The sequence below is a fragment of the Porites lutea genome, chromosome 1 (genome assembly GCF_958299795.1).
Source record: "Porites lutea chromosome 1, jaPorLute2.1, whole genome shotgun sequence".
NCBI classification, from domain to species: Eukaryota; Metazoa; Cnidaria; class Anthozoa; order Scleractinia; family Poritidae; genus Porites; species Porites lutea.
Genome location: NC_133201.1, coordinates 59819662 through 59842715, shown reverse-complemented (window position 1 = coordinate 59842715; position 23054 = coordinate 59819662). Strand labels below are relative to the sequence as shown.

The 23054-nt window shown below is 37.9% G+C and overlaps 1 protein-coding gene across 1 annotated transcript; it reads left to right on the top strand.

Moving 5' to 3' along the window:
• The first annotated feature begins 363 nt into the window (after positions 1-363).
• LOC140923801 (uncharacterized) lies at positions 364-22323 on the top strand. Its single transcript, XM_073373852.1, has 13 exons — positions 364-573; positions 734-840; positions 2526-2700; positions 3684-3812; positions 5568-5644; positions 12931-13174; positions 13853-13940; positions 14415-16227; positions 17105-17341; positions 17775-18504; positions 18716-19042; positions 19688-19733; positions 20120-22323. Exons 1-13 carry the CDS (start codon positions 489-491, stop codon positions 20175-20177), a joined length of 4116 nt encoding a protein of 1371 aa, XP_073229953.1. The 5' UTR covers positions 364-488; the 3' UTR covers positions 20178-22323.
• The last annotated feature ends 731 nt before the right edge of the window (positions 22324-23054 follow it).

Below are 23054 nucleotides of genomic sequence, written 5' to 3'. Positions count from 1 at the left end.
CATTTTAGCCCCTGAAGAATATTTGTCTTTCAAACCGAAATATTGGGCAAATTCTTGTAAATATATTTTTTGTATTTTTCTTGTGTTTATGATAAACAGAAAAAGTTCCTTTAAATTCATGGGAAAAACGTAGGAATCAGTGAAACTCTTGCCTACTTGGAGCTTGCTTTATCAGAAAAGTGCCCCAGATAATGGATGACTTTTTTCCGTAGGAACCATTTCTGCCAGTGGAATCAAAGAACGGAAATCACTCTGATTTTACATTTGTACTCACCCCTCCCTTGCTCCTTCACAGCCTCAAAGTGCACGAGTAGACCTGGTGAGGACCTAAGCCTTGTATCATATTTCATGCAAATGAACAAACTTCCTGTCAAAGCGAGTAAACGCTCTCGTACATTTTCTCTTTTTCTTCAGACGAAGGGCACTAAAAGTTGTCTAGATACAAGAAACAGATGAGAAAATTAACTTAAATCTTCCTTTTATTTGAAATGCAGTGCCCCTTTTGCCATGAAGAAGTTGGTAGTGAAGATGATTTGCAGATACATTGTTTAGTCTGCACGTCAGCCTATGCAGGTAGTGTAAAAGCTTATTTGCTTGTATTTGTGAAAAAAACTTGGATGTTGTTGATAGGGATCGCTGGGAAAGATGCAACAATAAATTATTGAAAGTTACTTGAATGAAAGCAAATTATTTTCGCGTTATTGAGTCGAGCTTGTGTATGTTTTTTTCACAGAACCAAGTGCGCCTAGGGCTCCCAGAGTGGATAGCGTAGTTGTTCGCTTTCGTTGGGTTAAGTCAAGACCATGCTTTGCGAGAGAAGTCCATCTCATCAGCTCTTTGGTGAGTCTATTTACGATTAACATACACAGATAAGGACTATAGGGGGTATTAATCCATCGAACATGCCGTTTCAGTCTTTGGCCTTTTTTTTCTGTGCAACGGTTGTTAAGGTTTGTTAATCCGACAGGAAAGGTATCCGGAAGTTGAAGACGAAATTGATTTGTTTACCTTTCGGTTTGGTATTTCGCTTGTTGTAAAGTAACCAGTGCTATTATGAACGTCTCTTTTTGAAGGTCATCGAAAAAGTTATGGTTTAAAGGCTTTAATGTGTAAAAACAACTGGTACTGTTGTCATTTTTCTGCACTCAGCTGGTCGGAATGAGCTGGTGTAATCTTTGCTTTGTTTCGACACTTCTTCGCAAAGCTGTATTGATAATTCTTTATTTCTCTCTTTCCAATGTTTACTTTGGCCAAGTTAGGGAAAATGCATCGCTTAAAGATGTTATACGGGAAACATCTAAACAGTTACTGTATGTTTAACTTAACAGGGAAGTCCTTCATTAAATTTTAATACACTTTAATTTACTCATGCTTTAATATGGATTTCGTCTTAAAATAATAGTTGTTTCAAACTGCATTTTCTACCTGTTCGCTCAACCAATGCTTTGCCTTATTGGAGAAAAGAGAAGTTCCAACGCAAATACGTTGGTGAATTATTATTAAAAAATAAATGATATGAATTTGATCTACAAAGGTTTTATATATATTGAGAGCCTGAGGTTATATGATATAAAACAGGTTTTAATTTTTTTCGGTTGCTGTTAATTAGCCATTTCCAAGTTTCTACAAGCCTCTGTTTTAAAACGGCAGTAAGTGGAAAGCCTTTGCGTGAAAATGATTTCTATTTTTATTAAAATCGCCAGTGTTGGCCTTGCTTTGAAAGTGACCATTTTTTGGAACAAACAGGCAACAGCCATTTTCAACTTGCAAATTAAATATCATGCAAGAAGTAGATTTGAATTTTCATTTCAAACCTTGTGATCAATAACTAAGTGACTTTCTCAAGACAAGTAATTTACAGCTAGCCAGCTATCATTCACATATCATGATGAATTTAATATCGTTTGTCAGTTATGTGAAATTGTTCTCCTATTTGTCACAATGGTTGTTTCATTGTCACTGTGTCATGGTTGTAGCTAGAAAAAATTCTTATTGAAGCAATATCAAAATGAAAGTTTCTATCTCTAGCCTTCTTAGAAATATGTTTTTTCATAATCACACTCACAAGAAACTTAAGAATTTAACTATGACAAATGCTTTGGTTACCTCTATGCTATGAATATCTGTGGCTGTGTATTAATCATAAACAAAAGGCAGTTGCATTTCCTCAAAATCCTACACATTAACATGGATGCATGGATGTAAGCTGTCAATAATGCCTGGAACATTGGATCCAATGGTCTGGGTTTGTGTTCAAGCCTTAGAGAAGAAACTTTGCTTGTCTTTGTCTCTGTTCGCTCAGGTGTATAATTGAGTACCAGCGACATGATTCTGGTAGGTAACCCTGCAATAGACTGGCATCCCTTCCTGTGGGGCAGTGGAAAGATTTTCTCTCACTTCATGCTACAGAAACTAGCATGAGCTCTGGAGGCCTGATGATGGGCCACTTGGCTCGAATCAGTAGAGACTTTACTTTTTACCTAATGTGCATAGGCACTGAATAAAAAGGTCATGTTTTTTTCTAGGCTGGGTCCGTAATACTTCATTGGAAGGAAGATGAAGGCCTGTATGAGTCTGACACTACTGGTGTTCCTGTTGGTCAGCATATTTGTCAACTGGCTGTGGGTGGTGATGTTATATCAACTGAAACATTTGAAGTCAATGAAGAAAGTGATGTTATATTTGTAATCATTGAAGAAGGTACAATTTTAGATGTTGGTTTGTAAACATGCCAAGTAAACAATTCAATTGTTTTAATAAGAATACTATTTATAGTGAATCACGGGGCACCCAATGACTGTTGAAAATAGAAATATAATACTGAAGTCCTTGTAATTTGGAAAAGACTCACAATGTTTTTGCTAAGGCTTTAAGTAGGTGGCAAAAGCTTTGGAGTACATGTGGTGGAGAAGGAAAAAACTCGCACCAAAGGTGCAACTTGCAAGCACCAAAGGGTGAGTTTCTAGGGGGATCTAGGGACATGCCCCCAGAACAGAAGTCACTAGCCCTATAGCAAAACATATTAGCCCCAGGCTATCAAACTCCACTCTCTTTGCACCCTGGGATATATTTCTCAAGTATAAGCATGCATAATCCACTTGGGACATTTTGTAAAAGTGATGAAGAAACCTGTTTCTGGTGATTGTAAATTAGGCTAAAATATGAACTTTAAACATGTCATCAGTTTTATTGCCAATATGCTTGAATAGGAGGGTAGGGGTCCAGGTTCTTGACTGCTGCATTATGTATGAAAAGATATTTAGTCTGCACAAGTGCACTGCAGCCTGTTAACACAATAATTTTGTGTAACACTTTTCTGGCCCCGCTATTATTTTTTACAAAATACATAAGGATTTTTTGAAACATAAGAATTGAGCTCTAAACATATGAGCCATTAGTGCTTTTCACTTCTGACGGATAAGTGCTAAAAAGAAAGTAACAGGGGAGCAATAATTTCTTCAGTGGCAAGAGGGTCACCATGGCAACCTAACCATAGCTCACCTGAAGGCATCTCTTTGTGATTTGATAGTGTAACTCATTGCATGCAATGTGCATAAAGCCTTGTATTATGTAAAAACTGATTTACCTTTTATTCATATAGTCATGTTATTAAAAGAAATTTATCTAGGCTGCAAAAGTGTCATGTCTAGTACAAACCAGTTGTAATTACTTCTTGTTTAAAGGAAATTTTAGAGAAACAACAACATTTGAAGATTCTGACAGAAGAGCAAGAGTAAGAACAAGTGGTGGTTTAGGATCTGAGGAGGAATCAGAGACAGTGGAAACACATGACAGACAACAGCCTCCTCTTGGTAAAATGACAATGATACATTGATTCAATAGTGTATGTTGTTAACAAGATTAAGTTTTGAATTATTTGTCTAAGTGTACTCACCCTCTCTCTATGATACATGACACAATTTTTATTTTTAGAAAGGACATATTTGACCAGGTTGAAGCCATCATTGTTACATTATTTAACTTGGTGACTTGGCACAATTGTCAGCCATATATTGGACATTCAAAAACTGCATTTAAAAGATCGAGTCACTGTGCTTGTTTTCGCCCTGTGTGCAGACCATTATTCTGAGTGTTTATTCCTAGTTGAGCACGAAATATTTGAAACTTGAACAACCATCAAAAATTGTTATCATATAGCAAAAAATCTGAATCTTACTGAAACCTAAAACCTGTTTGTTTGTTTGGGTTAGTTTTTCAGTATAATGATTTCAAATTATCCGATCCTGAAAAAATGGAGAGAAATGGACAGTTTTGATATTATCTTATACTTCTCTGTGTATCTAAATGCCTTGTTTCACGTCATTCATATCTAAAAGTTTACAGCTTGTATAATTATACTACTCATTTTTTTTCTCTTTAAGAAACATTTTTTGTGTGGCCTAAAAAGAGAAAAAAAATAAATAAATAAAAAGTGGGGGTCACCATTCTCATTTCATCACAAAAAAGGGGACAATTTCAGTTTCAAATGATCATTTTTTGCGAGGGAACTGGGACAGGTTACAAGAAAAACACCTTATTAGCCCTGTGGAGTTACCAAAATCGCTATTAAAACCATTTTGACTACAAAAGGGGCCTTTTTACTTCTTTTAATGTGACTGGTGAAAATCATCGCCACCTTTCAAGTTGCAATGTTCTGCGCAGCAGGTGATGTACAGTGCAGAACAAGGGAATTACCTTAAGCTACAAAATGATGGTCTCTTAAGTATTTGATCATGTCTGACCACAGGCTGGATTTTTACAAACACCATTTGGTTAGCAGGCACTGTTTGTCCATCTTAAAGTTTTTTAAGGAAGAAGAGCAGGGACTAGCTCTAAGTACTGTTTTAGGGATGTGTTTGTCGTATATAGTTGTCAGCTATTAAGACAGAGCTTGCATCTTTGGAGTACTTGTCACCACTGCAAATTCAACGATTTAAGTAATGATCCGGATAAGGCGGATAGCCATTTTATTTTGTAATGCGGCAACGGTGCTTTCCCCACATAGGAATGTTCTCATTTTTACACAGAGAATGCATAAACCTACATGAAGGCCCTTTACGCAATAAAATGCATTTACACTCCACTTTGAAAGGGTGTTTTTTGTGTTAAAAGATTTTGACCAATCACAAGAGTTGAAAACAATAGCCAAGAAAAGTTTACAATTTTACATGTTTCCCACATAGGATTTCTTTGTTATTCAAACTGAGACCAGATTTTGTTATATGGAAGATGGTTGGAAAGTAAGGATGAATATATGTACCGCTTTATGAAGTTTTGTTAACTTTTGCTGTTTAAGCCAATCAGAAGTAAGTACAGACAATAGAAAAGTAAGCACCTTTTTTGCATTCCAACATGTTCGTTGCCGTTGTTGCTATCGTTCTTATCTAGACCGTTTCTTAATAATGTATCAATTTTACTACTAGCAAAAAAGATATTTTTATTAGTACTGTATGACTTCTATTTTTATTTACATAATTATATACATACATATTAAGTTCATTTTTTACCTAAGTATTGTTTCATGGAAAGGTTGTCGGCGTTAACCGTTGCTGTCATTTTATATATAGACATAGAATCTAGAGAGAGAGACAGTGAAGCTTCTAATGGAATGAGCCCATTGTACAGGGAGTTACTTCAGCATCAGGTGTGTATATTAATGTTGTAGGTAAAATCTGGTTTTAGGTTAAACATGTTTTCAACCTAGGTTGAATTGAGCCATCTTTCACTTTGGTAAAATGTGCATTAAACCTAGGTTCAACTGTCTGAAAAGGGATTTTTTATGGAGTGTGGTTAAAAAATAATGGCATGGTTTTTTGGGGGAGGACGATGAAAAAATAAAAGAAAAAACTAAAAGCATGTTCTTTTTCTCTCGATTTTTCTACTCCATTTTCCCACTAGTCCTCCTGTCCTCTTAACCCTCTTACCTTTTACACCATTTCTCTTGTATGACCCTTTTACACACTCAACAAATCACACTGAAATAAACAACTCTATTTGTACTCACCCAGGTTTCAACTCACAATTTCTAGATTGTCTGCGTTTACCACTACACCGCGCGGAACAACAATGCTCATCTGCCCATATGTCTTTGTATTATTATTAACATTTGGTCCCAGATTCACTCGCCCAAAATATTAAAGGGTACCAGGCCCCCTCAACCATTATTTTCTATTTACTCATGCATTGTGTTTGCAAACATGCACATGGGCTTCAAAATATGGTGACTCGATACCATACCGATTCAGAAACCTTTTAGAAAAAGCTAGAAGAATTGAAATCTACTTCTAAAAACAAATCAAGCTTCTTGGATGTCTACATTAATGACTTCTTTTATGAGAAAGCATATCAGTGGCTCAAACCAAACCTGCAAGGCAAAAGCTCTATCATTATCAGCCGAACAGACGAGTGTGGGATAATTGAGAAACTATGGAGAGTGACTACCGTTGATGGGAAAATACTAGACAAACAAAACAGATATGTGGTTCCGAAACTATTCACAATCCTGGCCAGTTCGTGTTCTGCCATAGTGCATTGAGGACGAGACAAGACAGAGGACTATGTGAAAAAGTGCTATTCAGGTATAACACAGAAGGTCATTTTAAAACATGTTCATATCAATGTGCAGCCTACACCAACAACAAAGAAGTGTTAAAGACCACCAAAAGAAACTGATTAACCATCCAATTCAGGCAAATATTTCATAAACCCTGTTGAAATTGACTTAATAGATTTCAGAAGTTTGGAATGTCAATGTAAAGAGAAAACACACAAATGGATTCTTCATGTATTTGACCACTTTTCAAAGTATTCGTGGATGATATTCTCTCATAGGCAAACAAAGTCCTCAAGTGACTGCTGAATTAGAGAAACTGTTTTACATGTTTGGCTTGGACCCTAAAAAACTATGTTCAGACAATGGGGGTGAATTCCAAAGCAAACACATGGATAATCTTTGTCAAACCCAAATAAAATTTGTACACAGTGCACCCAGAAACCATCTGCTCAAGGTCAAGTAGAATGAAATGACACACAGAAGACTTTACTATGGAACATGAAAGTACAGGAGCTGACCAGCTGCAGGAAATAGAGGTACAACTGTAGAGTGAAACAGCAAAGAAGCACCATGGTCTCGCAAAAGAAAACAAATAACACAGTCGGTCATAGATAGTCAAACCAAATATTATAACAAGAAGATGAAAGTCAGTAGAAACAAACAAACAAGCTTCAAAGTTGATGACCATATCATGATGTGACAACAAAAATATGTAAAGTTGATGAAACGACACCACTCCACTGTAGCCCAATGTAATACTAGGAAAAAGTATTGGCATGGAGAGCAATTATGCAAAAGTAGAGACAAAGTTTGGAATTATTTCGACATACATTTCCACAAACAGATTTAACAAATGTACTAGAAAAAAATACTGTCTGACTTATACAAGGGAGGTAACATTTTCAACTGTATCATTAAAGAAGGCAGTTGATCATATAAATTAAACTACAAATTGTACTATACAAGCATATTTTTGATAAAAATTTTGGGCAACCCCCAAAAAATGCACTTGAGACCAGAAACAATGCTTCTTTTATTGAACTTTAAACAGTAACCAAGCTTCACCATAACCCTAACCCTTACACAAAGCTAATCCTAACCCTAACAGTAACTTAACCCTAACGTTAAGCTTAACACAAAACATACAAAAATTACAAATTTAGTTTAGATAGAATGTTGTATATAATATAAGTTTAACCTTAGATGAAATACTGATTGCACATTTGACCTAGGTTGAATACTGGTTTAACCTGGGAACAGATTTTACCTGCAACATATACACTGTAATGGCACTTGAACAAAACAGATCTATTACTGAACTGGAAGAAAAAACTTTTGGTTGACTCCTTGCAGATGTATTATTGGAAGCACAGCGAAAACTATCTCAAACAATTATAACAGTTAATCTTAATCTTTTACAGGGCCGTAGAGCAGCCTGTGGTTTTAATTAAATATATATAATTCTGAATAATTGACACTGATCTGCCCAGGAACTTCTGCAGTAATTGAAGGAACTGGTATATGTCCTCAATCAACTGTTACTTATTTAACTTGTTAAGATTTTCAGCCATGAGACCCAAATGCAGGCTGTAGATACATGTGTGCTTAGCTTTAAGGATAAATATAAACTACTGCATCTTATCGTGCTTTTCAAAACTGAATCCCAACAGAATATATTTTTTAATAGAGTTTGTCATAAATAGGGCACTGAATAAAAATACCGTAGAATTCTGAAAATAAGCCCCTCCAAATATAAGCCCCCCAAACTCGTAACACAAAAAACCCGCCATTAAATCGCCCCTCCAAATATAAGCTCCTCAGGGCCTTGTACTTGGAAATTTCCGTCAAATACAAAGTAAAACAAAGCAAAAACGGTAAATTTCCTTCCAACTATAAGGCTTGCCCGATTGATTTTGAAATACAAATTTCCCTCCATAGATAAGCCCCTCCGAATATAAGCCCCTCCTCAAATAAGCCCCTCAAAAAGGGCCTTTGAAAAATATAAGTCCCAGGGCTTATTTTTGGAGTTTTAAGGTATTTCAGCTCATTTTGTTGTAGCTATAGTGTTCTAAAACAACAACAACAAATTTTTAACAACAACAACAACAACAAATTTTATTGAAAATCGGAAAATAACTAATTACATTACTTTCCCACCCGCAAATAGCTTATGAACTAATCGAGGCGGGGGGAGCTGAACACAATTTACAAAACAAGATTTATATATAGATGGACTAAATAACAGTGAAGACACTACAATACAGTAAATAGAATTTAAACTAACATAAAACAAGGCATGTACATAACGATTACGAAGAGAGGCTAACCTAAAGTATTAAATAACTTAATAAGATGGGAGACTTCGACATAATCATCTTCTGACCGCAAAAAATTTAGTAATAATTCCTTTATTTTTTTACGAAAGGACGAACGTTTAAGTATTTTAATCGAATACGGAGTAGAGTTCCAAATTTGGGCACCGATTCTCGTGAAAAAGGCATACATTTTATCGGTTCTAGAGAACTTAACATAAAACGAGTCGCTAGAGACAGATCTTGTTCTGTAGTTATGAATCTGACTTGTTTTAACGAACTGATTGAGAATACTAACTGGTGCTATCTGTCTGTTGATATCATACAATAAATAGCTACAATCTCTGAAAAATATGCTAGACAGGGGAAGGCAATTTGATTTGAGAAAGAAGGGTACGGCGTGTTCCTTAGACTTACTGAAGTAAATGAGACGCAAGGCCCGTTTTTGTAGAGTTACGATCTTTCTTTGAAATGTCAAGGCACAATTTCCCCAACCACAAATACCATAAGTCAAGTAAGGGACAATTAATGAGTTGTAAACTGAAAGTAAAACACGACGCGGGACATAATGTCGAATTTTAGCTATAATTCCTATCGACTTGCTGATTTTGTGACAGATAGATTCGATGTGGTATTTCCATGAAAGATTTGAATCAATCATTAAGCCAAGATATTTTACATAATCTTTCATTTCAAGGTTTGCGTAGGTGTTAGTCACGGAGTCAAAAATTCTAATCCTAGGTATGAAGGGCATATTCTTTTGCCGGGGACGAAAGATTACAAAATTTGATTTTTTTATGTTCAAGGACAGTTTGTTGGCCTTTAGCCATTCGTTGACGTTGCCAAGCTTGCGATTAACAAGTGTTTCGAGTTCCTTTAGGTTGTTATTTGCAAGTATTATACTAGTATCGTCAGCAAATAGATAAAAGGCAAATAACGAAGAGGACTTGTAAATATCATTGATGTACAGTAGGAATAAGAGTGGTCCGAGGACTGAGCCTTGTGGCACACCGCACAAGGTCGTTTCAGCCTCAGACACAACATTATTAACTTCCGTAGTTTGCTTCCGATCAGTCAGGTATGATCTGAACCAGGAGTTGATTACACCTCTAATACCATAATTTTCAAGTTTAGCTAACAAAATTTCATGGTTAACAGTATCAAAAGCCTTTTTGAGATCGATGAAAACACCGCACGAAAATTTACCGTTGTCCATGTTTTGGAGAATTGTGTTAACAATATCAAGTACAGCATGCTGAGTACTGTGCTTACTGCAAAAACCGTATTGCTGATCATAGAGAATGTTGCAATCTTTGACAAACTTGGTAACTCTGGAGTACATAAGTTTTTCAAAAATCCTGTTATAAATCGAGAGCAGAGAAATAGGTCGGTAGTTTTCGGGCAGCGTGTCATCTTCGTCCTTAAATATCGGGATAATCTTAGCACACTTTAGTTTAGATGGAAAAATCCCTGAGCAAATAGACTGATTAAAAATCGTGGCTAGAGGTACGGATATGACCCTTTTTGCCAATTTCAGCAGCCTAACTGGAGATGAGTAAAGACCATGGGCCTTGTTGTCTTGCAAAACTGAAATTTCTAAATTGATATCTTCCGGAATAATAGGATCAAAGAAGAAAGTGCGATTAAGTGGCGGATCTAAATAATCATAGAATGTATTTATGGTCTGAGGAATTTTAGAAGCCAGTTTGCTCCCAACAGTGGCGAAATATTTGTTAAGAATATTGCTTATTTCCTTCGGGTCACTAGTTGGAACCTCATTCGGGTTTGAGCGAATAGAGTTAGTTGAGTTGCGCTTGTTTTTCTTTTTACAGTTTCCAATTAGCTCGTTAATTCCTTTCCAAGTTTGACGCATATTACATATGTTGAGATCAAAGAAACTTTGGTAGTAGTTCGCTTTACTTAATCTCGTAAGATAAATGATTTTATTTCTGTATAATTTGTATTTGTCACGGTCTGAGGTATAGAAGAGGTTATTCTTTACCCTGATTGATTTTCTTAAACCCGCAGTCAGCCATGGTTTAGCAAGGAATTTTTGTTTACGATTGGATATACTTCTTAAAGGAGCGTGTTTGTTAATTGTCTTGTTGATGCATTTGTAAAACCTGGAGAACGATTTATTAGCATCGATATGTTTGCAAATATTATTCCAATTAATATTCTGCAAGTCATCAATGAAAGACTTTGCATTGAAGGTAGAGTAGTCACGAACCTTAGTTTTGTTGTTTGGAAAGAATGGTTTACAGTGCGACGTTAATATGCACATCTGAGAGAAGTGATCTGTTGTATCGGACACGATATTGCCGCTGACCATATTATTCTCTGGATTATTTATGAAAATATTGTCAAAAAAGCATTTGTATGCATTTAAAATGGATCAGATTAATAATCTGTACAGTGACTTTGTGAGATGCCACATGTCTTTGTTCAAGTAACTCCCCATTCAATTTTCAAGCTCAAGACTGATGTGTGAAAAAAAATGAGCTAATTAAAAGAAACACAAGAAAGTGTTGGTTTAGAACTTATTGCATGGGCGTACTAAGAAACAAAAACCTTAAATTGAAGCTCAAAACCAATGGAATAACTAACAAACTAATTGTCCCGTTCCCCCAAACTAACTTTATGAAGAACAGCTTCAGTTATAGCAGAGCAGTTCTCTGGAACAGCCTGCCCTGTGATATGAGAGAGGCTAAATCTTTAAGTCAATGTAAACAATGGGCGCATCTGAATTTCCGATTGTTTTAAGTACTGTGTACATGGCATTCATGAAAAACAGGTCTTAGTTAGGGTAGTTGTAGATAGTTTTGCATGTTGTTTAGGGTAGTTAGGTTTATTTAAAATTTTTTATACTCCTGATGTATTTTATCGTGTTTGAATAAAGAATTATTCTATTCTATTCTATTCTACTGTAAAAAATCTTTCTAAACTAACTGGTATGTACTGATAAAAATAATAATAGTCAACTTATGCTGGCCAAAGTTTTCAAAACCCAATTTAATTAAATATTAATTAAATTAATAAATTAATATTCATGGTAATTTAATCTTGTATCACTGCAGTTGTATAATTTTACTGTTAGTGTCGAAAGGTTCTCTAATTTCTTACATATTGTCTGAAATAACAAATTGTTAATAAATTATGTACATTTTTATTAGTTGATGTGTCAATTTCATTCAAGTAGATGAAAAAAAGTCTTTCCAATTTTAATTGAAAGAGAAGTTGAAACTTTGAATAATTTATTCTCTACCAGTAATCTAGAGAAAAGATTGGTAATTAAAGATTTCTTCAATGTATTCTTTTCAGATATATTTTTTATTGTTCAATCTTTTGTAAGCAATACAATCATTTAATCTTCTAGTATTCCTTTGACTAAAATAATTAGTACATCAGCTCCTCAAAATATCAGGAGTTGTTTTTATATCTTAGTCTTATTTCATCTGTTTACATTTCAAGTAGGACAAAATCTACCATCAGGTGCATTTTAGTGAAGTATTTCAGTCTGCTGGCTTTAGCATTCTAGAGTTTTTCATTTGGTATGATTTTTTTTTCATTGTAGTTTAAGGAAATACTTTTCGAATTGGTGTGAGTTATTTTGAACTTTAAACTTGATGTTTTCAATTTGTACTATAAAATCTGATGCAGCCTTGATCCATAGCTGTTCTGCACATGTAAATAAAAGGTTTGAATATTTCTTACTCACGGAATCTTTTCAAATGATTCAGGAAACTACATATTGTTATTATAATTTAAACATATTCATTTTATGCAAATCTACGTGGTTGAAGGTACTGATAAAGAAGAATTGATTTTACAATAAGGTATCTCAGGTTTTTTTTGTAGCCTTTTATTTATGAACAAGTGTGTTACTCAAGGCGAGTTTTGGGAAGCTTGAGAATTATTTAGATACTTGAATGATTATGGAAATAATTATTATTATGTCACAAAATCTCCTTGCGAAATTTATACCGGGGATTCAATGGTGATTTTAAAAAGCACAACATCCGGTATTCCATTGAAGTTAAAAACAATTTGCTGGTATTTTTTCAGCTGAGCCATGGTGAGCCATCTTGGGTCCCTGGAAGTGGAGTACAGTCACCTGTGATGTCAGAAACAGACCTTACTTCCCTGGCTGGACATCAATATGATGAGCCTTCAATATCCAGCACCCCTGTGGAACATATGGAAGAGCTATTACCAGATCAGGAAGCTGAAAGCCACTCAGGTGACTTCTCAGGGCAAAGCGATGGATTACCATCACATCCCAATGGCCGAGGAGATGATGAACAGACTGGTAAATATCAGCAATCTTTAAACAAATAGAACAAGCACTTGCCCAGTTTTAAACAGTGTCATTATAATGATGTTATTTGTGGTTTGTAAATAGACCTTGTCACGGTTTTTAACGCCATCTTGACAAGTAGGCAAACGTGTGAGAAATTACAGTGTTTGTATGAGAATCTAATGTCCAGAAAAATATGAATTGTAAACTAAAGTTCACTCAAGCATTCTACTGAAAAATTTGAGGGCGTTATATATGCTAGAAGACCCGGAACCTTTTTTTTAAATTTTCTATACATTTGTCTGTAAAATTTTCCCGCAAAAAATTGCAGACAAATATATGGAAAATCTAAAGCAAGCTTCTGGAGAAATTTAAGCACCATAACGGCCCCCAAATTTTGTTAGTAAAATCCTTTGCTGTGTAGCTGTAGTTTACAATTCACATTTTTTCCAGAACAGCCGTTTTACGGAAATTATTCAACATTCTCATACAAACACTGTAATTTCTCACGTGTTTGCCTACTCGTCAAGATGGCGTCGAAAACCGTGACAAGGTCTATTGGTCTCTGTGAGTCTTATATCACCTGTATTGTAAGAAACCTTTCTTCCTGAAGTCACCTTTGTTCATTAAATTGAGCTGAACTAATTTAAATACTCTAAAAGAAGGATCACCCACTATTTCCTTTTGTAGATGGTGAAACAGAGGAAGCCAATCTACAACTTCAATCCTTCTCTTCAGTGCCAAGCAGTCACAGTGAGAGAGTCAGCCCTGACGTTAGGTCAGTAAAATATTTTATTTGCAATTTAAACACTAAATAACAACTTTGAATCCAAAACCATATTGTCTAGAGAACACAATTCCACATTTTAATCAGACCATTTTCTCAAAATTAGTTGGGCACAGGTAAGACCTGTCATGTAAGGCTGTGAGACTCTTGTTTTAAGACAGTATCTGAGACTTCAAGATCAAGAGAAGTTAACATGCAATATTTTGGATTGAAATCAAAAAATGGATTTTGGATCAAAATTTTCTGAGGACCACCATTATCATTAGGTTCCTTTGGCTACCCTTGATAATTTTATTGGTTTTTAGCACAAAGCTGGCCAATGCTTGGGATTAAAGAGCGTTAATTTTTGTGGCTGGTCAAGTTCCAGTTCGTTAGTTTTTTTTGCTCAAATACTAATAATTTTGTCTAAATTCCTTTCATTATGTATTACAACTTTAAATTTGATGAAGACATTTCTGTCCACAGGGTACCCATCGAGGTAGGTGCAAGGGATTACTCTGTTATAAGTCCATTGGTGATTGAAGCCTTTGTACGGGAAGGCTCTTCTCCAGTCCCAGAAGGTCCTTCAGGTGAAGAGAACACGATTGATGCGCCATCTCACACTCCACAGTCCACTTCAGGAAGAGATGGCGATGCTGCTGAAGAAACAACGCATTTACTTTCTTCTTCGGACAGGCACCCCACAGAACATAGCCAGTCAGCTACCAGAGCCAGTCCTCTTGGTTCTTCAGTACTAGATACAGGTACATTTCCAGCCAATGGCGATACAGATGTGTCACCAGGCAACCACAATGCTACCATATTTCCTCAAAGACACAGCCCAACAGGGTCTGTTCAGAGCAGTTCATTGTTCTCATCCGGTTTACCCTCTCCTGTAATGTCTCCCAGGGGTCGTAGCCTGTCTGATACAGGTGTAACATTAGTTCCTCGAGGGAACCCTCCTGGGTCTTTGAACGGTCAAACACAGCTACCGCAAAGACCTCAGAGTCTAGTAGGCTTTGTTCCTACAACAGCGGGTCTATTAACCACCCTGGGGGGCCCTCCTGGTGCAGTCTCTGGTGCTGAGGAATCTCCACCAACTCCACCCCACGTATCTACTGTTCATAGACATAGTCCTACAGGTTCCAATCACAGCGGTGTTCTTCATCCGCACCGAGGAATAGGAACTGTGGATTTACCACAACGACAACAACAGCAGCAGGGAAGCAGACTCCCGAGCCACAGAAATACTCCTGTACTTTCGCCCCATAATGGATCTGCTGCAGCAGGCCAGCATGGCACACCTACTGTACACAGTCCAAGACAAGGAACCTCTGGTGGCCGGGGGAGCCCCACAGAGCTTCTCGTGGAGATAACGCATAGACTAGCTGCACCAACAGTGACCTCTCGTTATGAGGCAACAGAACCTATTCATGCTGTCCGGCCTTCCGCAAGCCAACGAGAAAGGGAGCAGAGAACACCAGTTTTACGTAGACCAGACACAGGAAGCCCAACGGAGCTTCTTATGGAGACAGCGTTAAGACAACATACACCACCAGTGTCCTCCCGTGCTGAATCAAGGGAGTCCATTCCGGCAATCCAGCCTTCAACAGGACAGATAAAAAATGAGCATGATACACCAATATCACACAGATCATCAGGCAGAGTAAGCCCAACAGAGTACCTTACAGATACAGCTTACAGGAGAGGCTCGCCTGTGGTACGTGCTTCTCATGAGTCTGCTACTCCTGTGGCCTCATCGGCGAGCCCGCATCTACGTCATCGTGACAGTGGCAATAGCACACCTTCAGTGCCCAGTCCAAGACAAAGAGCACCCGGCCCTGAAAACTCTTCAAGACATACAGGTCCAGCCTCTGAGTTGCCATCATCGGAGTCGAGGGTAAACCATCGTGAAAGTGACCATCGCACATCACTAATGCAGGGGCAGGAAACATCACGAACAGGGACGCCAACACAGAGGTTACAGGGTTTTTCACATGCTTGCTCAAGTAGATCATCTTCGGTTCCCAGCCGACCAGATCATTCCCCACCGCGCGTCTTTTCTCCTTCATCTCTGCCTCGTGAATCATCTATTCCAAGTCGTGATAGTGCGTTTGCAGCTGTGACTGGAGAGCGTGCTGCGCATGTGGGGATCCTGCCTTCAGAAGTGGAAGATCTCAGACAGGAGAGAGATAATCTTGCCAGGGAGCTGAGACAGAGATCCGCTCATTATGAAGCAGAGCTCAGGAGAGTCAAGTCTAGGAATGAAGATCTTCAACAACAGCTGATGAGTATTGAGGTAACTTGATTATTTCCAAGACCTTTGTAACAATTTTAGGTACGAAAAAAAATTTGAGTTATCTCAATAGAGTTAGTTTTTGAAGTTTGTTCCCGAAGGTTATCCCACAGTTTCCCCAAACAGTATTGCAATAATTGAAGTGAGGGTGTATAAGAACTTGGTATATTAGATGTAAGGTCGCTTGGGGATAAGGTGCCTTACTCGCTTGCTGGCTCCGATTCCAGAAGATGGTCACTCCAAGAGATTTAGCACTAGCGACTTGGGTAACTCGAAAATCATTAGTCGCAAGTTTTGGGAAACTGTTACAGTACTTAGCCTATGCCTATAGATCCAATTAACATGAACTCGGTTTTAGTTATATTTAGAGTGAGTTTGTTCGCTCTTACCCAACTGTGAACATTTTCTAAGTATTCGTTTAAACTTGTCTGAACATTGTGAATATTGTTGCTCGCGTATGTAAGATGGGTGTCATCAGCGTACATCCGAGGCTCGCAATTTGACATGCAGTTGGAAAGATCGTTAACATATAATAGAAATAGCAATAGACCTAAAACAGTACCCTGAGGGACACCACAATGTAAAGAGCAACTGCTAGAGAGGAGAGTCAGCTAAGTATTATCATAGCGTTAGTAACAGCTGCTATCTTCACTGTCCGTTTTTTCCAGATTCGACCTGTTAAGTGTTAAATTTCCTTTGCTAAAGAGTGCAAATGTAGTTTGTTGACTCATAATATCGACCGACCTCACCTGACGTCGTTTTCAACGACTAATCAACGTGGGTCAAATGTCTCGGCGATATAAACTGTACATGATGCATCGGCTGTCTTCACTCGCCCTTCTTGGACGTAGTCATTTATAAGTTATTTTCTGTTGTTCAGACTGTAGCAACCTTAACCAAGCATGATGAAGACAAAACACAGGCGTTAGAAGAGAAAATAGTTCGACTCAACGCAACTTTGCAGGGTAAGGAACAAGAAATAAGTACCCTGCAGGAAACCGTAAGGGGACTGGAGAGAACCAATCAGCAGTTGAAGGAAGAACAGGAAAGTTTGAAAACAGTGAATGAACTGAGACTTGAAGACATAAACAGAGTCAATTCAGACCTACAGCAACAGGTATTCAATAACGAAACATTTCTAAATTATCTTTTTGGGGGCTGTACACGTTTCGGAGTCTCTATCCGAATGTATATTATAATTAAGGTCATCGGTAACTAGGCTGCGATTAGAACATCCATTGGCTGTAGATTTCCCTTATGGCAGATCCACCCTGATAACTCATTGGTGAGCTCCCACGCCAAAAGAAAATACGAATTTGTCCTTATCTAGTGCTGGGAAGAAGATATTGTGTGATTAGCCAAAAGAACGCCTTCATAGGAAGCAAGCGCTAATGGCGCCGTGAATATTAAAACGTAGAAGCCATACAGAAATTGGGTGCGGCAAGAAATGCCAACCTTACTTAGCGCAACTGGTGCAACTGATTGTCGAACGGGGTAGTTGTACTTTTTGTGTGTCCGGATTGTAATTTCTTACAAATTTGGGTTTTCAGTTGTCGGATTTGAGACGCAGATCGGTGGAAGCCAGGGAACGACAAGAAAGAGACGAGGAAAAAAATATTGAGCTTCAAGTGTTGCAAAGGCGTGGTAAACGTCTTGAATTGGAGAACACCAACCTAAGTAGACAACTCAAACAAACCCAGCAAGAGTTGGATACTATCAAGGCAGTAACTAGTATAAGTGGTTCTAGAGTTAGCAGAGCTAAAAGCGAAACAGATTTGTCCAGGAAATTCAGCAAATACACTACGTACGACAAATATAAATACAGTGATCTTGACCATTCCACAAGAACTGTTAGTTTCGCTTCGACATTAGACAATGCACGCCTCGGAACAGCTCGGCACAGTTCGTTAGATACGAATTACAGTCAATCCCGTGACTCAGGTGTGTCTCCGCTGATAGTGAATGGTCACAGCCCAAGTAGACCTGAAAGTAAAAGAGCGGTTGCATCACCTTATTCTTCTGTTCAAGATAGCAGAGTCCTGCGTGAGTCGTACAGTCGCAAGGTAAGGGTTCCGAGGCACCGTGTGGGTTCTTTAGGAGAAGACAGTGATGTTTCTGATGATTTGGATCTGCATGCAACAGCGTCACTGTTAAGACATCAAACACGGAGTCCGGAGTCTTCATCCTCATCACTCATATCGTGGGACCGAGACCCTTCGCTACATCAACCGGGGGATACGGAGACTGGGAGGAGAAGGAGGCCACATTCATATCATGGAGGTAATTAGAACGTCTTTATTCAAATTTACCGAGCTCAATATTTATCTTTATCATGATTCATGTTATTACCACACACCGGGATGCACTCGACATTGCTTATCCCAGCCGTATGCAGCATGTGTCAGTCGAGATTTTTCTCCATCTTGCGTTTGTCGCATTGTAAGCTCGTAAGAAAAACAGATTTTTTATCGTTTCTTTTCTGACACGACAGGATCTCTTCAAGACCAGTACAATACCAAGGACGATTACTCCAAATCATCCCAATATCAGTCGCTGCGTGACATCGGACGGCATGCCACCTCCTCGGCAAGTTATTCTTCAAACTCTTCGCTTCTAACAACCACTACCCACCAACCTCCATTTAGCAAAGTCTTCACCAAGCCCTTTGCACCGACTTCTAGCCACGACATCCAGTTGGGCATGGACGTATTGGTGACTAGGTCACGAGGTCAGATCGGACGCGGAAAAGTGAAGTATGTTGGACCATTACCAGGCCGCCGCGATACCTATATAGGAATTGAACTGGGACCTGGTCAAGGTAAAAGGACATGTTCAGTTGTGGCAACCAAATTTACTTCTGAAAAAAAAAACCCTTTCCAAGGGCGGCTTTCTGTTCTTCAGTGTATTGTGATAAATTTGAAGCCGACGGTGGTTAATTGTTAATTCAAAAGAACCTTTTTTTAATGTCTTTTTTTTTTTATCTGTCAGATTGCAGTGATTAATTGACTTCATCAACTGGCTGTGCAGTACAGTCTTTTAAGTCCCCCCCACCCTCCCCCTGTTTTTATTAAGAGTTATGAAGGCTCTGATTCCTTTAGTGTTAGTATAATGTATGAATCAAGATGAAAAGAGGCCGCTACAACTCTTTCCTCTACTATAGTGACACAAGGATATCCTTTATTATTTCGGGCGACCAGAGGAGGCCGTAATCCTCGTGTACAGGTTTCTGTTAAACTTGCGCAGCACATATGAAACTACCAATCGTTTGGCCTTTCACTAAAAATGAATGGAATGCATGCAGTGTAATCTGATGACCGCGCGTTTGGGTCTTCTATCACGTGAAATTTACCCAAACAATAGCGTTGGAGCAAGAGTGTTTGCGTCAATCTCTCCCGCTCTCCATAACCATTGGTTATTACTGGATTTTACATGATAACAGTTGTTTCTCCAATTCTTTTTTCAGCGGGTAAACACGACGGATCCTTAGATGGACAGAGATTGTTTACTTGGTAAGTAAACTTCACATTCAAGCAGACATTATGTATTGTGTTATCTTATGGTTATCTTATTGTGTTATCTTATTGACCCGCTGTTTGATTTTGGAGATAAAACGCTGTTTTAAACGGACCACTTAAAAGTTGAACTGTAAGCACTCTGTGTGGCCTTTTACCTGTGATGAATGGGAAGCTGGAGTTAAGTTTGTTTAACCTTCGACCTGCTTGTCTTGTAGTAGTAATGTTTAGGAAATATGCGTTACCTAAGAAAACTTGGATTTACTATTTTAAAAAAGTACTGTGCCAAAACTGAGTGTTAAGTGGTACTGACTACTGTAAACTGGTAGGTTTCAATTGATATGTGTCTTTATTATTAATAATCTATTTTTCTCCTTAATTAGTAAACCGAACCAAGGGATCTTCGTCTCGTTCAGCAAAGTGGTCATGTGTTATGGTTAGATCTCATCGTTGTTAGTTCGTAATATATTTTATGGTATGTGGGTAAAAGAGTAAAAGATAGATGGCTGTCAAATGTTTGTGGTCAAGCTGACTGCAGCGTGTACAACACGTGATGAAGACATTCTGATGTGTAGCCTGCGTTAGAGTCGGCCCACTCCCCACTCCTCTAAACCATTTGTATAGTCCGTCTCTGTACAGAAGGTTTAGAGCGTCTGTGACGCAGGCAATCTTATGTGTTGTCATAGTACTGATTTGCTTTAGACTGTCAGTGAGCAGTGTTTGAATTACTTTTTATTTTAAAACAAGAGTAAAATATCGAGTGATACGCTATCTTCTGTGGCTTGTAAGTTACAATGGTTTTAACTACTTGGTTTACAGTCAACTTTCTTTCTCCTGACGGACAGCAGATAGCCATGCCCGCCGTCACTCCGTAAGTAGTCCTTGTCTTCGACTCAAGGGCGGACCCCCATAAATGCACAGGGTTCGTACAGAGTCTTAAAAAAGTCTTGACATTTGCCCAGCAATTTTCCAGACCTGAAAAAAAATCTGGAAAATAGACATCTTTTTTTTGAAAGCTACAACAAGTGCTTTATATGTGAATCGTTTTCGTTTGGGTCAAATCTTTTTCAATCTTGCCCGTACGTTTGCAGCGCGTCATGTCTCTATTGATCACCTAATAATTTTGATAACCTTGAGTCTGGAAAAAGAAATTATTGTTTTGGAAAAAGTATGGAAAAAGTCTTGAATTTTGGATCCCAAAATCCGTACGAACCCTGAATGCAGTTCTAATGATCCTGTCTTTCCAAGAGAGTGGACTGTATTCTATTTGAAATTAACCCTCCCATTACACGAACAGAGCTCTCTAGAGATTAAGGTCCCTTTTTTGACAAACGGAAAGCGGTTTTTCATTTCTGTTGTTTGCAGTTAACATGGTGCTTAATCTCCCTAGTGTTTACTTTTTTATGAAAAATTCTTCCGGCGTGTGTTGTAGTGAAAACCTCTCTAATGAAAGTCAACTCTATAGGCTTTCTATGCAGATCTACTTAGTATTAATAAGTTGTTACTATTATATTTATTAGCGTTCAAGTGAAACATCTTTTACTGGTTTTATCTCTGAACAAAAATCATCTTAGGCGAAGAAAGCTAGTCAGGTTGTTATAATCGTATATATCTTTAGAGTATTTATATTTTATCTTTATCTTGTATATATTTTGCAAACATGCGTGTTGTCCAAGATAGTAGTTCTACATCGCTTTACCAATACTAATTTAATTTATTTGGAGGAAAAAAGTAACTGACAGTTTGCCCCTGGTTTGCCGTGACTGAAAGAGTAGCTGGATAAGATCTGTTGGAAAAATTAAGGCCGGACCGGACTAGTATGGACATTGTTGTCTTATATCGTTCTAGTATATGTGCAATTAGTAAAATCCAACTAATGGTCTATTATCAATGCTGCATTCTGATTGGTTGAGCTACTACTAGGCTATATGTTATAGCCCACTAGTAGCGAAAAACGCCGGCTTTTTGGCGGCAAAAAAGGATTAAAGTCTAGCTTTAAGTAGCTAAATTTTTTTCTATTCTCGACATTTTTGACCAACTAGTTGGATTTTACTAAAACAATTATTCCTCTCGCCCTCATGGCCTCTGAGTCAATAATAGGGAGCTTAAGCAGAGACGTTTCTGGACGACGCACGTCAAACGGAAGTGAGACGTTTTGCCTTTTAATATTCTTTAACGCTACCAAATTTGTCTTGCTAAGTATCTTTACTCTTACTAAGTACGAATTGCCAGAAAATTTGGGGGAAATTGCTGCCCAGTAATGCAAAACGGCCCCTTCCGGTAAGCGTGCGTCGCTCAAAAACGTCCTTGCTTAAGTTCCCTAATAGCCCATTCGGCCTTCGGTCTCATGAGCTATTGACTCAGAGCCCATTCGGGCTCGAGGAACAATTGTTAAATATTCTTCCTTCAATAATACTAATGAGAATGTGCTTCAGTTGTCATTCGTGGTGTGAAAACCTGTGCAATTATATGAATCGTTGGGGAAAAAGGTTGAAAAAATATCTTGTTAAATCATTGAAAAATGTATTTCTAAGTGATTTGTACGATTTAATCAATGATTTTTAATAAACATACTGTTACCATCTAAGCCCAGTCTTTAATTTTTTTCTTTTTTCATTATTAATTTTCTAAGGGGTAAACTAGGTAGCGAGAGCACGTTAGGGGAACATAGGGCGCAAACTGTTATTCAACGCACATGTCTGCGAGTGATCCCTCAAGTATGGGCTCCCTCTCGGGTACGTCGCTTTTTAATACTCGCACCTATTCCCCATGGGCCTCCTCAGCTAGACAGAAAAAGAACGAAGAAAAATGCGACTGCATATTCAGATGTCGTGCATGTATTAAAGCGCATTTTTCTAAGCCCGGATACCTTGTTTCGCAAAGCTTCTCAGGCTCTTGACTGTTGAAGTAAAAGTGGAAGAAATAATTTGAGATTGAGATCTAGATCAAGCCGGATCTATTTTCGTCTCGCTTGGTAAACAAAATGTAGCGCAACCAATTAAGAGAGAATGTAAAATCCGCCAAAAAATCGGGTCTGACCCCAGGTTAGGGAAAAATGTGTGCTATCTTACAATACTATTAAATTCTACGACTAAATGTCGACAAAAATTCCGAAAATCTATCAGTTATCTGAAGCTTCTCATCTATCATATGTTTGGTCAGTAGGTTCCTTATCAAAAGTTATACATGTATACACCAGTCAGCTTATGTAATTTGTCAGGCATACATACCATAAAAAAATGGTTGATCGAAGGCCATTACCTATATTCTCAGGGCTTTTATTTCTGGTATTTTAATAGGCTGCGTAGCACGCCGTTT